The sequence below is a fragment of the Sesamum indicum genome, linkage group LG2, assembly GCF_000512975.1.
Source record: "Sesamum indicum cultivar Zhongzhi No. 13 linkage group LG2, S_indicum_v1.0, whole genome shotgun sequence".
Taxonomy (NCBI): domain Eukaryota; kingdom Viridiplantae; phylum Streptophyta; class Magnoliopsida; order Lamiales; family Pedaliaceae; genus Sesamum; species Sesamum indicum.
The window spans coordinates 17,066,467-17,082,855 of record NC_026146.1 but is presented as its reverse complement, the minus strand read 5'-3'; the positions used below and the strand labels follow the sequence as shown (position 1 = coordinate 17,082,855).

The 16,389-nt window shown below is 31.5% G+C and overlaps 3 protein-coding genes across 3 annotated transcripts in view; all 3 read left to right on the top strand.

Annotated features, from left to right (window-relative positions):
• Positions 1-2,661, top strand: LOC105156753 (myb-related protein 306-like). The gene is made up of 3 exons (XM_011072971.2): positions 1-133; positions 480-609; positions 1,667-2,661. The coding sequence occupies exons 1-3, from the start codon at positions 1-3 to the stop codon at positions 2,415-2,417; spliced, it is 1,014 nt and encodes a 337-aa protein (XP_011071273.1). The 3' UTR covers positions 2,418-2,661.
• Positions 12,365-14,831, top strand: LOC105156524 (transcription factor MYB30-like). The gene is made up of 3 exons (XM_011072681.1): positions 12,365-12,631; positions 12,992-13,121; positions 13,970-14,831. Exons 1-3 carry the CDS (start codon positions 12,481-12,483, stop codon positions 14,778-14,780), a joined length of 1,092 nt encoding a protein of 363 aa, XP_011070983.1. The 5' UTR covers positions 12,365-12,480; the 3' UTR covers positions 14,781-14,831.
• LOC105156523 overlaps positions 15,656-16,389 on the top strand; it is a 2,664-nt gene continuing 1,930 nt past the window's right edge. The window contains exon 1 of the mRNA XM_011072678.2: positions 15,656-15,979. Within this exon, the coding sequence (XP_011070980.1) occupies positions 15,728-15,979 (252 nt within the window). The 5' untranslated portion in view covers positions 15,656-15,727. The remainder of the gene's footprint in view (positions 15,980-16,389) is intronic.

Here is a 16,389-nt window from a genome sequence, read left to right as displayed (position 1 = left end):
ATGGGAAGGTCGCCATGCTGTGATAAGGTGGGGCTGAAGAAAGGGCCATGGTCACCTGAGGAAGATGAAAAGCTATTGGATTACATTCAGCAACATGGCCATGGAAGCTGGCGTGCCCTTCCTTCTAAAGCTGGTAATGACAATTAGGTTGTCTTCATCGTCAGCTAAAGATTTTATACGTCCATACATCTTATAACATATTTATAATTAATTCTGAAGAAAATCAAACTTACGTAACTCGTCAATATTTTCGGATCGAGTTTATAAGCTCTTAACATTGTATTTTTGTGGTTTGCTGAAAGAAACAATCCAAATGCTTTGCAGCATGTAATAAGCAAATACCCTCTGAATTAATCATACTTCATGCATGCAATTATGTGCGTACAGGAACTGCATGTATACATATACGTATATAAATGCAATAAACGTAGTTCAATATTATGAATATTGGTTATTATATATGAATGGAGTGTGTGTAGGGCTTGAGAGATGTGGGAAGAGCTGTAGATTGAGGTGGACCAATTATTTACGACCTGACATTAAGAGGGGACACATCAGCTTACAAGAAGAGCAGACCATCATACAACTTCATGCCCTCCTTGGAAACAGGTACTTTATAAATTATTATATTATTACTCTGCTAATTATTTGCTAAAACAAAAAGAATTAATCACTTTTTTGGCCGCAAGTACTTCTTACTGTTTTATCTGCTCAAAATAAGCATAAATTGTGGAATATAAGCCCCAAATTCTTCTAATCATATTCGTACGTAGCACTATTAATTACTATATATGAATGTTAATGTTCAATTTTGGTAAGAAAGACTCCATTAATTAATATAGCACGTTTAATATATTTATAACGTGATTGGTGTAATTTAAAAAAAGGGATTAATCGCATAATAAGTATACTACAGTTATTTTGTAATTGATTTAATTTTATTAAAAATTGATTGAAATAAAAAAATTTATATAAATATATATAGACATATATATGATGACAAAAACAGTTGGATAATATTTGGTTTTATGTTTTCGTATTTATTCTGAGAGGGTAGCCGTCTAGCTAGTATAGGTACGTAGCTAGCTTCCTAGATTTTTACAGTATTGAGGTACAACATAGTAAATGGTATTCCATGTGAGAATTAAATGCTTAGTACCAACATCCAACTTTTGTCCTAGCTACCAAATCTTCACTTGCATCACCATATATAATGCATGTGTATACATCCATCACATCATCATCATCATTATCATCATCATATATATATATGCCTTAATCAACATCAAATTTTGGTACCCTAATTTGGTTGTTTAATTTCTAGTAATTAATTAGTCTATACTTATAAGTATAGACTAATTAAGTGTATAAAAAACACCAAGGACAAAAGGTAAATTCTATACGTGATTTATTTTCAATTCTCTCGCTGACATATATATACAAATCTTTTTATTTCTCACACTGAATAGATTCACTCATTGCGTTGAATAATAAATAAAATTTTATATAAAAACAAAGAAATTGAAGACTAGCGTCAATACAATGAGTGAATCCATGTGGGTGTTTTTATACATTAATTTGGTTTGTTTAATTTCTAGTAGTTAATTAAATACTTATTATAAGTAGTTGAAAATTAAATTTGATTTGTATATTAATTATTTGATAGATGGTCGACCATAGCATCTCACTTGCCAAAGAGGACTGATAATGAGATAAAGAACTACTGGAACACTCATTTGAAGAAGAGACTGATTAAGATGGGAATTGATCCAACGACTCACAGGCCTAACAATCTTGCCCTCACCTGTGGCGAATCCAAGGACTCTGCCAATCTTAGCCACTTGGCTCAATGGGAGAGCGCTCGGCTTGAGGCCGAGGCCAGGCTCGTCCATGAAACCAAACCCATCATGCTTAATCCTCATCACTATTATCAATTACCCTCCACCACTCCTCCACCACCACCACCTCCAGACCAACCCTGTCTAGACGTATTCAAAGTCTTGGCATGGACTAATCCTGGGGAAGACATCTCCACCGTCATACTCAACGGCCTTCTCCCTCCGATTCCTATTTTAAACTCCTCAGACAACACGCTCCCGATTCCAACGCTGGGATTATGTAATGGAAACTTGTCCATCACAGACATCAACAGCATCGAAACCTCGGGTGCATGCACAACTGGAAAACCTAACAACAACTTATTTTATGATGATCATCAGCATGTGGTCAAGGGCATGATGGAGAATTCAGAGTATTCAAATGATGCCAGAATCGACCCTTTTCATCCTACTTATGTTGCTGATTCCTTATCTTTTCCAAGCTTCATGGAGGACTTAACGGATCTTCAGCCTAGCAGCATTTCTACAGCCGATGATGTATGTTGGGGAGTTGTTGAGGAGGATAAGATTTATTACTAGAGAGACATTATGGATTCTAGTACCCATGTTGTCCTAAATGGAAATCTAATAGTAAAACGGATAGTAACCCAGCACACTTATCTGATACACGCGCTTGTCTCGTGAACTTGCAGATGGAGTCAGTTTGTATCCATAAGTTGGTGTGATTGCGTATTAATTCCTAGCTAGCTAAGTAAACATTAACATTTGTCTAATTTTTAGGCATGTTGTCATCATGGTGTGAAGTGTGAACTCATTGGAGTGTAATTTCCTAGTGTGCATGCAACGGTTGTAACAAGTAAGTGTCGAGGAAGTATTAAATCTAGTATTCTCATCATGTTTAGTTCTTAGTTAATGAACCAATTAATTAGCTGATTCTGGAAGTGTTCTCATAATGCGGTGAACTTTTTAATTAGAGCAGATTGAATTTGATTATATCTGAATCAATTACTGATTATGAGGCAAAATTATATTTTAGTTCCATAGAATAGGGGTGATCAACATTTTTAGTCCCCTGTTTTGCAAAATTTTCAAAATAGTCCCAAAATTAAGAACATATGACACATTTAGTCCTATGCTCTAGGGGATTTACGGGATTAAAATGTGTCGAGTTTTTTCAATTTTGAGATAATCTTTAAAATTCTATAAAGCAATTCTAAAAATATTTTGAAAATTTTATAAAATAGAAGACTAAAAATATTAAACCCCTATCCTATGAGATTAAAATTAAATATAATTTCACCATAGTCATCTCGTAAGTTGGTGTATGAATTCATGAAAAGTGAATAATCACATCTCCAAAATTGTAATTACAGTTGCTATGTATGTTTTTTTAATAATTTGAATAAAAAATTTCGGATTTATTTCGATTGCTTGTAGATATCTTGTGATGTACAACTTTTAATTTATGCCCCCATTAATGATGTACCAAATTCATTGTCTATTGTGGTCTGTCTATATAAAGATATAGCATTGGCATGCATTTCATATGGGTAAAAGTTTGAAGCTAGTTTTATTGTATGAGTGTTGTGCAGCAATATTTAAGTACCCTGTCTGAATATATATATTTTTCCTTTGTTTACTCGTTCCCCTTCTGTTTAATGTGCTTCCTTTTTTATGAGTATTCCCCTATACGCAAGAAAAAAATTAAAAAAAAAAAAAAGAGGAATAGTTGTGTCAAGATGTTAAAAAAATGACATTATATATTATTTTATTTTTGATTGGGCAATTGGTCAAAACATGTTCAAATATAACCCCTTGCCAATAAATTTGTATCAAAACACATAGTGCTGAAATCCAATAATTAAGATTGAGGCCAAGCTACAAATCATAAACTACTCATGCTTAAAAAAAGAGGCTTCATCCACGATACAACGATGACATACACAAAACACACAAGTCACCAAATATATACATGCAACAAACCCTAAGGATTTAAGTCCAAAATAAGTCTCCATGACTAAATTTGTAACCACAAAGGTTTTACATTTTCTTGGCATCAAAGTTACAAGCATTAATATCATATTTCAAAGTGATAAATAGTTTGCTCGAAAAAATCGGGGGGTGGGGGGGGGAACTAATTTGATTCAAAAACAAGTTTCAAGCCCTTAGATCAACAGTCAAAATAAAGAATCAGAAGATAAATTTCACTTTAAAGATTGTAATATTTTTTATTTAAATTTGTAAAATCTTATTTTGTTCATATATATATATAATGGAAAAAATGCAAATTTACCCTCATGTTATCAGAGAAATATGTGCAAAACACCCCCTTGAAAAAAAAAAATCCTCAGCAAATTATCCCCTTCGTATTTTCGAGGATGAAGCAAAATATCATCCTATTCACATGGGTTTTGTTTTGCGCATTTGTATATCACATGGAGTAAATTGTATTTAATTTATTTTTAGCCTTATAATTTTCATGATTTTAATTTTTTTTTTTACCAGAATTTACCTCCACTGGCATAAAGTGTGATGGAGAACCAAAATGCTATTGTATAAAGTTAAACGACAAAAAGACGATATGACCTAATAAGTTACGGCACCAAAAATGCATTTAAACCTTATAAAAACCTTGAAGTAATAAAATATAATTAAACTTAAATCCGAAAATCAATTATATTTTACCAAAAATATGGTAAGAGACCTTCATAAGATATCCCCACATCACTATATAATCGATTGAGTCTTGGTCCACGTCCTTACATCTTAATTAGATCAATTGCAACTAATTTTCAACTTTCAATAGCTACATGAGTTGCAATGTATACATGTCTTCATCAAGCAAATATTTAGTAATTAAACTGTAATGAAAGTTCATTCAAGTGTATAAATAGTAGGTGGATTTTAATTTGTCCGAGAATCAGGGTGCATATCTATATATATGTACATCCTGGGAACTCTGAACTAATTAATTTCTCTTGTCTGATGAGTCCCCCCTCAGAATTTTGCAACCATTTTCGTGTCTACTGCATGACACCACAATGGCAAACTTGCTCAGACAACAAAAGGTTGAACCTCAAATGAATTTATACATAGCCAGTTTGTTTGGTCTTTGCTGACGCTGCTACAGTGGAGTCTCAGAAACTTGCAACCCGCCCCGCCGGCCCCTACACACTCTTGTCCCTCAAAAGTACATCAAATTCAGTAATATTGTCATCCTCATATGCACCTACGTGCGTACACCCACGCCATAAAATGCACATCATTCATGTAATGCATCCCAACAATGGCAACAAGAACATGTACGTAAATCCTTAGTCAAACTACTTCTTACCTCTCTCTATATATATATATGTACAATGAACGCTGTCGTATTCCATTCAATTCTTCTTGAGACACGCCCGCACGCACTCAGATATTAAATTCAGAGGATGGAGATGAAAAGGCAACCTCAGAAGTTTGTTAATTTCTCAGAGTTGCTTTGCTACAACTGTTGATCTTGCTTGTCCAAATTTGTAGTTGCAATACAAACTGCAGAGTTGCATGTTACGTGAATCTGTACCCCAAACCATGAACGCCCTCCACGTCCAACCCGGCCCCCTCACCTATCTTTTCTGCCCTCAACTCCAACGTTAATTAATTTTTTACCCTTTCTATACTAATATAAAAAAAAAATAAAATCACTCCTCTCTAGGACTGACGTTTGTGATACCACATCACCAAATTTTGTACTATCAATTATATACATTCTTAAATATTTACATCGATATATTTTAAAATTTGTGTTGTACCTGTTGATTATATGCTCATAAAACCAACATCCCACTATCACTAGTTTGTTGCATATGATTCAAAAACTGAAGGGCAGGATTTGAATGATGGAGAAAATCATTTTCCAGATAGGGTTATAAGAAGTTAACACAATCCTAAATCTAAATTCCAAGAATAAGCTTCTCTAAGACATATAGGAAAATTTTAACCCATATGAGGTTCGGTTAAAATCTAAATCATTTATATGACAAATACAATATATTTATTATGTGATTAATATACAATTTCGAAAAAATGATCAATTATATAGCAAGTATATTATATATATTCTATAATTAATTAGTTCGATCCAACTTGATTCGAAGTATAATTTTTGAAGATATAATTTGTCTAATTCAATCATCCTATTTCTATGAACACTCTTAAAATCAATTTCTATATTATAAATTAGTACCAGCAACCGGTAAGATGATGAGTTCTTCGCCTTCGAACTCACGATATTTAAATAAAATAATTAGTGATTTTAACCACTAAGCCATTGCTATGATGTTTTAGGATGAACCTTTCATCTTGGTTAATCAGATTATTCACTAATATATTTAATAGCCAGGAAAAAGAATATTGAGAAATTATATAGTCGGAAGAAAAAGTTAGGGAAAAACATAGTATAAAATTAAAATAAAATAGTGAAGCCCGTTTCAGTTGGTACAAAGGCTGACTGTAAAAAAGGCCCAATAACCCGAAAGGTAGTTTGGTCTGAATTTACTGCAACTTTGGTTTCGGACAACGTTATATCATGGGCCGGGTATCCGATCCGTTCTCTCCCATTTGGTAATGCCAACTCGGTGCTGGGAGATCAAATTCTTTATATTTTTTATTTGATTGCAAAATAAATGCAAAATATCAGTAAAATTCTGTTAGAATATTGCTTAAGCAATCTATTTTTACAGAATACCAATTTGTATAAATAAAATATCAAGAAGTTAAAGGTAGGAAACTGACTATAAATTATTTGCTTTATGCAAAACACAGATGTTTTACGTACGCATGCATGCCACGTGGATTATATAGAAAAAAAATTGAGTGACTTATATTTTAATACGATTAATTGTAATAATTACAACCATCTTATAAGCAATGTTTATTAAGTTCGATAAGATAAATATTAAATTTTTATCTTTTTTTATCGATATAATATTTCGAGATCACAAAGTTAAGTACTTTATTCAAATTTGATATTTAATACTCAACAGTAACACTTATGAATATAAAGAAAAGGAGAAAAGTGATGTTTCTACTTATAACAAATTTTAAAAATATAATTTCAAGTCTAACACCTTTATAGTTATGCTAGGACTCTCACTCAAAATGATACTGTTGAACCACTTAATAAGATTGCCGCCATGATTTATGATTTAATTCGGCTAGTCACTGTAAATTATCTCCTGAAAATATGTGGTAAGAATTGAACTGTTTACTCAATAAGTATAGCTAATTAGCTCTTATATATACACACACACATGCTCATACGCAGTACTTCAAATTTCATGCAATGACATTAACAACAAAATGCACCATGCAATCACTACAAATTTAAGACGTGACACCTACCAACAATTATATTTCAACTAATAGCATAATATTCGATGTTATCCTTTATTTTCTTAGGGATCTACTTGCTAAAGTTGGAGTGCATCACTCAATGGGCTTTGTCAGCTATCATCATCTCAATCCAATATATTTTTTTTTCTTTCTGAAATCATACGACACATAACTCGTATGATATCACATCATTAATCATAAGCACAACACACAACTCGTATGATATGTCATATCGTCAATCATACCACACAGCATACAACTCATGTGGTATCACGTCATCTCCGTTGATCGATTGATAGACACAACTCATCGTTAGTCATGTCATTATAAGTCATTGTTGAATGCCTCCCAGTCAGATAAACCATCTATTTATTTCAATTTACAATATATTTTCCCATTAATAACTTCCTCATTCCATTTCATTCGGCAACTCAATTTTCCATCAATAACTTTACCATTCAATTTAATTTCAACAATTAAATATAGTGTCACACAATCATTCATTTGTCTTTCTTACACCATAACCACAAATAAGCATAACAATAACCTCACATATCAACAAGGTAATCAATGTAAATAATTAACAATTCACGATCAAATACAAACAAGTATATATATATATATATATAACTATATTTACCTTAATCTTAAGCCAGTTATGTTAGTAAGAACTACTCAACCATCTATTTTATTTTTGCATCCTATAATAAATTATAGTATGTCGCATCAATATATTAAAAGTATGATAAATTCTAAATAAAATATTAAGTAAAGTATTCATATATTTTTCATCAACCTTTTAATATTTCATTTATATTGAAATTCAACTCTCCGTTCAATTTTCTTCTAAATAAACTAGATATTCCAAACTTTTGGGCATATATAAAATTTGTCAATTAACTCTTAATAATTTATTTTTGTTAAACTACTTATATTCTTATATTATCGCTCTTGACAATATCTCTTTATTAATTTATCTCAAAAATCTCATATAACTTTTTAATAATTAAATATAATATTTCTCAAATATAATTTTATGAAATTTTTATTAATTTCCATCAATTTCTTGTTATTATAGGAATTTAAGTAAAAACCTGTACATGCATATAATTAAGTATTCGACTAATAATTCAAGTTAAATCGAATAAAGTAATTATAATAATAATTAAATCTAATAAATTAAGTAATTTAATTAATTGAATATAATATCTTCTAGTCAAATTGAACGTTTAGCCAATTATTAATTTATAAACAATCAAATATATAAAAAAAATTGATTAAATATTAAATTGGATAATAAAATTACATATAATAAATTCACTAATTAAATCATATTGCTATACTACTTGATCATTCTTAGCAAATTGGTAGCAGCCCACGTGCTGCCACCATAAATTCTGGTCCGGTTTTTCTTTTTTCTTTTTTATTAACTTTTATTAAAATATAATTTGATCCCCAAATTTTTAAATTTATGTAATTCATTTAATCCCTTAATTTTTTAATATATAATTTATTTATTAATAAATTTAATTTTTTTAATAATTCAATTAATCCCACAATTATATTTAAATATCTATGTACGTCACACTTACAGTCCCATGCCTTTCTCTTTTTATTGAGGTATAATATTTTAAAATAAAATCATGATACTTATACAAAATCTGAGGAGATAATATTTGGTGCAAAATATCAATTAATTCGTAAACCACGTTAATATTGTTTTGACTGCACGCCTTTATGTGGCTGTAGATGTGAATAGAAGTAAATAAAGAAAGGAATTATTTGTAATAATACTTTTACTTATTACAAATATATAACGTTGTGAAGGAAGGTACAATTTGGTGATATGGAATAATAATTATTTCTCTTCAAAAAAAAATAATTATTATTTCACACGAAATATATACTATTAAGGCATTTCGTCATAAAGTGAACAGTTCGTTCTGCGAAGAATGTTGAGAATTTTATAAATTTCAAACCTAAAACATAATATCTAGAACATAATTAAAAGTTTCACCACAAAAAAACATCATTAATTCTAACAAAAAAACATCATTTAAAAGTAAAAAATCGTAGCGAATATTATTTAATTATAAAATACTGTGCACCGACTCCTAGTAATTATTTTTATATATAAGGTCAAAATATTAATTATAACTAAATAAGTCATAAAATACAATAAATGATAATTAATGGTAGTGAAAAAATTAAATTCTCAAATCAAAATTGTATGACCGTACCTGATATATAGTTGAGATACTTTGATATGCTATTTTCAAAATTGTAGTTATTTATGTAGTGAATGTTGTTTTTATTTTTTCACTGCAACTTGGGACGAGATTGAGAACACAAAAGAAAATTCACCACACCTCAAATATCATATGTGGCGACTCTTAATTGGTTGCCACTTGAAATAAATTCGACCCAAGATTTCTATTTTCTTCTTTTGATTATTTAACAATCTTTGTGGCACCGACATACCCAAAATGTCTTTTCATCAAACGAGCAGACAAAGAACTAGGTTTACGTCTATCAACCAATCAACATCCAAGGAACAACGGAAAGTTAGAATGTTGTCTTACTGTATTCAGAAGTAAAGATATTAATGACACGTACTCAACATACGATTCATCATGTCCCAATTGTTAATCATTCCCAGTTGAAATCTTTTTACTCACGTAAGAGTTTGTCCAATCAAATTATATAATAATTATATTATATTTATTATATAATTAATTTAAATTTAATCGAGTCGATTCCAAATTAAAATTTTCCATTCCAATTTCTCATGATCAAATCGAATATTCATTAAGCTACATTACTTACTTGCTGAAATCAATTAATTTATCAGTCATATAATTTTATGTTCCATATATAGAGCAGCCCACAAAGTTGAACCTAATAATCCACATTTTAATATTATTATGACGGTACTTTTTTGATTTGCCAATTTTAAATTTTTTATATTTAATTTAATTTATTTATTAACTTTTCATCGTCACACTAGATCTTCTAAAACTCCAAAGTGCTAATTGTTCTCGACTTCCATTAATTTTAATTTTTTATAACTTTTTTTTATATTTTATTTTAGCATTTTAGCTACTTCAAGTAATTTTTTTTAAATGAAAATCGTAGTAAATCAATACTATCTACTACAATCAGACAAATTTGATGCAAAAGCTAATTAAGTGTTGATCACAATTAATCACTATTTGTTATGATTTAATCTATGATCAAATTTTTTGTCGTGATTTTTAACTACTGCAGACGCTTTAGACTTGCTTGAAGAAATATACAACAATTAATAGTTGTTATGCAATCATGATTAATTAGTTGTTTACTTATAATCAAAATTAAAAGTTGTATTTCTCTAAGTGTGAGCAATAACTAACGGGAAGAACGTAAGGGAAATCTTGGTCCCGAAATGCTATTTGAAACACACCAAATGGTCCAAAAATTTGTGGTACCATGCGCAGAATCATCCATCTTAGATCGAAAGCAACTTTTTGGATATTTTATTAAATTTGCTCGCTAATTGAATAACATACTAATCAAACTCGATTTGAATTACAATAAATAAAATATCGATAATCACTTTTGATGTCTTCTCATATCAATTTTACACTTGTTAAAGTAAAAAATTAATAGTCATTAACCAATTTTTTACCTTAATATATCGTTCATGTTACATAGGATGATAAATGAGCGAGTTGGATTGGGTCCAAATAGATTTGGTTAAAAATAGATCGGATCCGAAATGAATTGAGTTGCAAATTGATTGGATCAGGTTAGTATAAATGATCCTATTAATTTGAATTTAAAGGTTTTAAAATTTTAAACAATAAAAAGAAAAAAAGGACAATATTTGAATTATTGAAAAAGGTAACTACTACTTGTAATGTAATAAAAATAAATTAACTTGTATCACATGTCATTTCTGATTAATAACAATGTACATTAAGATTCATTTGCTAAATCATAAAATAATAATCTACTAAGTATAAATCTAACAAAGTACTACATTTTATCAAAATAATTAATTCATAAAAGTTTTAATGCTCATCTTGAATGAACACCAAACCATGCAACCAAATTCTCTATACTTGTTGAAAGAAAATTTTCATTTTCATCATCTTCAAAATTATAAACTTATATAATGTGAAATAAAAAAATCACATAAAAATATAAAGTAAATTAATAAACAATTTGAAATATATAATAAAAATAACATTATAAGCTTTTAATTGAAAATTGACAGTTGTGCATGTGTGTGTGGGGAGAAAGAGAGAAGTGAGTGTGAGTGTGTGCATGTGTCTGCTGAAAGAGGAGTGGAAAAGAATAGCGGACGTATGTGTGGTGAAAGAGAAGAGTGGTTGAGAACACTGGAGTAGGTTATGTTCTTGTAAAAAAAAATATATTTTTTATTTTATGAATCGCGTTAAGAATATATTCATATCAAGCTCATTGACAATTCATATTAGGTCCACATCCAACCTATATTATCAAATACCTATTTTAAATTATAACTAGGGTAAATTACAACAACCTCTTTTGAGGCATAATTACAAATACCCTTTGTTGTTTGAAAAACTACCAATACCCCCTGATGTTAACAACTGTCTAACAATTAGTCCAATTCGTTATGTATTCATCCATTTTTTATGGTGAATTGACCAAAATGCTCTTGTGGATTAGAAATTATAATTTTATTTATTTTTTTAATTTTTTTTATTTTCTTTATGGACTAAGTGGATAATTTTTTTTATATTTTTAAAAACTTTTTTATCCACCTCTTTCAATTTTTTTACAAATTTTTAATTTTTTCAAAGAAGAATAAAAAATATAGTAAGGGCAAAGTCGATAATTTCATAACTATATTTAAAAATTACATAATTATTTTAAATACTAAAGTATTTATAATTTTTCAAATAACAAGAAAATATTGATTGTTTACCCTTATAACTAGCACAGTCCAACCCAACATTAATTGAGTCGAGTTGAACACATGGTCTAAACCCATTTTGACACCCGTATTGGATCTTCAACTACTGAAAACAATGAATCCCGTATTGATACGTACACGTGATTAAAAAATTTGATCCTTATATATATAGTGTAGTGGCGCACAGCTGGGTTTTGAGGCTCACCATTAATATATATAGTATACACTCTCTGTCTGAATGATGTAGCTAGGGCTAGCTACTTGTATTCTCTCACTCTGAGGTCTGTGTGTGTCCATAGGTTCGCCCATTTTGACGTACGGTAAGAAATGGAGGTGAAGGCTGATGACGGTGGATGCTGGCCGGATAACGTAGTCGAACTGAAGAAAGGGCCATGGACACCTGAAGAAGACCAGAAGCTTCTCCATTACATCCAACAACATGGCCACGGTAGCTGGCGCACCCTCCCTCCCAAAGCTGGTATGTAATAATAATCTCTCTCTCTCTCTCTCTCTCTCTATATATATATATATATGTATATGAACTACTCATGATTTTATTATTACTTTATAGTTTTTAAATCATGCATGCATGCAATGCATTTTGAAGATATATATAGATCGTATAGAATGTTTTATGAGATTTAATTAATATATGAAATAGTTATTAATATATATAGATATATGATTCGAATTTGGTAATGTACGTCGTTACATATTTTATAAACTATTATAAGATAATTAAAAAACTTTTTAAATCATGACAGTATTTGTAATTATATTAAATATTTAAATATTCAATGTAAATTGGGGTAAATCATTTGTTGGGGTGTAAGAACAGGGCTCCAGAGATGCGGGAAAAGCTGCAGACTAAGGTGGAAAAATTATTTGAGGCCTGACATTAAGAGAGGAAAGTTCAGCATTCAAGAAGAACAAACCATCATTCAACTTCATGCCCTCCTCGGAAACAGGTCTGTAAATGCTTAATTAATCTTCACTAATTAGTTCAGTGATGGATCATATTCATGGCCATACCCCAACCATCATTTCAACATCTTTACCCACAAATTAGGGCGGGATACAATCTTGTTTCTGTCATTTCTGCTCTGACTTAGGAATGATACATAGGTACAATAATACTGGGTTCCCACCAAATTTATAATAAAATTATTATTATATTTGTTAAAATTAGTATTAAATTAATTAATAAGTAAAATTCTCGTGATTAATCTATATTATTTAATATATTTTTTCAAATAATAATAATTAAAAGTTTTCATTTTGTCACTATAATGAGTTTTATAATAACTTTATTAGGTGACAGCATTTACATAAAAATTGACACTAGCAATATTTAGTAATTTATTTATAAAATTTTCAGTATAAATAATTAGCGAAACATGTATAATAATAATAAAAAAAGCATTGCTTCTAACATATGATTTTTGCTATTAATAATTATGTTATAAGAAGATGAGAATTATTTATATTTAACACATATCACTGGTAACTAGTAGTTAAATTTGTTATTTTAATAATTTATCACAAATAGTATCTTGTGTTCTAGTGTAGAATAGGGTCATAACTTAGTTATACAATCTAGTTTTTTGTCCATTTTAATTATACTTCCGGTGGAGTTACAGTAATTAAAGGGCTCACCTTTTGAGCAGTAGCTATGGCTCCAAAGGAACATTCCATGCCACAAGGCAAGAAATTCCTAAAAGCTGCTCCTTCATCCTTTATTTATAGTCTTAATAAATTTGGACAATTATAGTGTTAAACTGCTCTTTTTGGTTTTTGTACATTAATTGTTCCATAGATGGTCGACCATAGCAGCTCACTTACCAAAGAGGACCGATAACGAGATAAAGAACTACTGGAACAGTCATCTGAAGAAGAGACTCAGTAATATGGGAATTGATCCAACGACTCACAAGCCCAAAAACCACGCCTTCTTCTGTGGTGGTCGCTCCAACGACTTTGCCAATCTTTGCCACATGGCTCAATGGGAAACCGCTCGGCTTGAGGCCGAAGCCAGGCTGGTCCGCGAGTCCAAACTCATGTCCAACCCTTCCACCCACTTGCTCAACAAACCCACAACCGCAGCTCCACCACCACCACGGCCGCCGTGTTTGGACGTGCTCAAAGTGTGGGCATGGACGAATAATCCTGGAAAACACATGTCGACTGCTACTACACCTAGTGGATTGTTAACCTACAACGGCGGCCTTCAATTAAACTTGTCAGACAACTTGGGCCCCATCCCAACCGTCGAATTATTCGATCAGAACTCATCATCCATCACAAACATAAATCGCGTCCAACTGTCGGGTTCATGGACAGTTAATGGACCACCTAGTACTGGTTATAACTATGATCAGGATGATGATGAGGAGGAGGAGGTCAAAGGCATAATTGACGACTACTCATCATCAATGGATCAGATCCATGATATGATGATCATGACAAGCAACCCTGTTGATTATGCTGATCCCTTATGGATTCCAAGCAGCTTCATGCAGGGTTTCACAGATCTTCCTCCAAGAATTAATGTTTCCGAAACGTCCGGACCTTCTGATAATTACGTTTTCCAAGTTGTTGACGCTAATGCTTTTAACTTAACGCATTAACTGCTCATAAATTCGGGTACTCATGTTCTTTCTCTCTCAGTAATTATAAAGATGCACCAATAAAGTGTAAGATTAATGTTGTCTGTTATCGAAAAATTCTTACCCAAACTTATTACTATTATGGAAAATTGTTTGAGTACTTCAGTGGTGAGAATTTAATTTATGCGTTCATAATTGTTTATGAAATTGTGGTCCATCTCTGGTCTGCCTATATATGTATATCAAGAACCAAAATAGACACATGCTTTCATATATACGTTCTAGTGGGGTAAGAGATCTTATTATAATTTCCGGCATGAAGAATGTTCCACGACCAGTTATTAATTCCATTGTCCCATTCTTGATATAGTAAGAATGTTTTAATCACCATTGGATTTTAGAGAATGAATATAGCACACTTATTATTATTATTATTATTAAGATGGGGCGGGGGTGGGGGATTTTGCGTTTGAACCTAACATCTCTCATTATGATGCTAAGTCAATTAAATACCGGTGGTATGAAATAGTATGGTTCAAATTATTTTGATGTTCGAAATGATATAATTTTAAAATTTCAAGGGCTAGAAAAATACATTTTGCCCCAACAACGAGATATTTGTTAGCGTTCATCAATTTTAAAAGATATTTATATATCTTTTAAAGAATGAGTATGTATTCGTGATTATGATAAATATTGGGGAAGCTCATCAAAATTTACCGATCAAATAATTAATTGAGAGGGTATGAGTTGGGAATGGGCCGATTCATGAAAATGTGTTGTGGTCTAGTAAGATAGTCCACTTTCTTGAAAATCTACAGTTGGGCTGGTAAATAAAATCGGCCCAGTTTCTAAGAATGTTGAATTGGGCTTCATAGCAGTTTATGCGTCTTGACGTTTGTTATTTTCCGTAGGTCTGCTGCACCAGGGGTGTAGAGTAGCTCGGCCTTAACTTGACCGGAAACGACATGGCCTTGAGAGCGGCGATACTAAGAAGCGCCGGGAGGAAAGCTGGGTGCGGCTTAGGAGGCATCCGGCGGTGGGTCCACTCAACGGCCCAACCAGCGCCGCTTCAAGCGGCCATCAGCAACCCTTTCAACACCACATTGCCGCCGTTGGTTTTGCCGGAGAATGAAAATAATTACAAAATCGGAGTTGAAATCCCGAAATTTTCCCCCTTCCATGGGTCCATTGAGCTCATGGCTGTCCCAAAAAAGAAAGTATGTTCTCTTTTCTGGCTTTTGATTTTTCTCGAAGATATATCTTTCAAGTTTCAGCTACGCGTCACTCAAAAGAGAATTATTTTTATTCAGATTTTTGTTGGTTTTTTTTTTCCTGGTTCACTGTTTGTTTGATGATTGATGGAGCTATGATTCTGCTTTAGTTTCTTCTTTGAGGTTTTAGGGTTCAGGGAAGTGTGACTATAAACCAAACCTCTATGAACAATAGGACTTAGCTTAGAGCAGCGAGAGTATCAGTGTATCTTTCGTTTTACGATCAGTTTTCTACATGATTTGCTGTATTTTCATGGTTAACTATATTGTGCTTGGCCTTTTTCATCTTTGCTGTTGTTTTTGGACATGTGACTATATGCAGCTTAGCTTCTTGAATCCCCCCCCCCCCCCGGGCA

Coding starts and splice junctions, on each gene's coding strand:
- LOC105156753 (XM_011072971.2), top strand. CDS start 1: ATGGGAAGGTCGCCATGCTGTGATAAGGTGGGGCTGAAGAAAGGGCCA. Junction 134..479: donor TGCCCTTCCTTCTAAAGCTG/GTAATGACAATT, acceptor GAGTGTGTGTAG/GGCTTGAGAGATGTGGGAAG. Junction 610..1,666: donor CATGCCCTCCTTGGAAACAG/GTACTTTATAAA, acceptor ATTATTTGATAG/ATGGTCGACCATAGCATCTC.
- LOC105156524 (XM_011072681.1), top strand. CDS start 12,481: ATGGAGGTGAAGGCTGATGACGGTGGATGCTGGCCGGATAACGTAGTC. Junction 12,632..12,991: donor CACCCTCCCTCCCAAAGCTG/GTATGTAATAAT, acceptor GTGTAAGAACAG/GGCTCCAGAGATGCGGGAAA. Junction 13,122..13,969: donor CATGCCCTCCTCGGAAACAG/GTCTGTAAATGC, acceptor ATTGTTCCATAG/ATGGTCGACCATAGCAGCTC.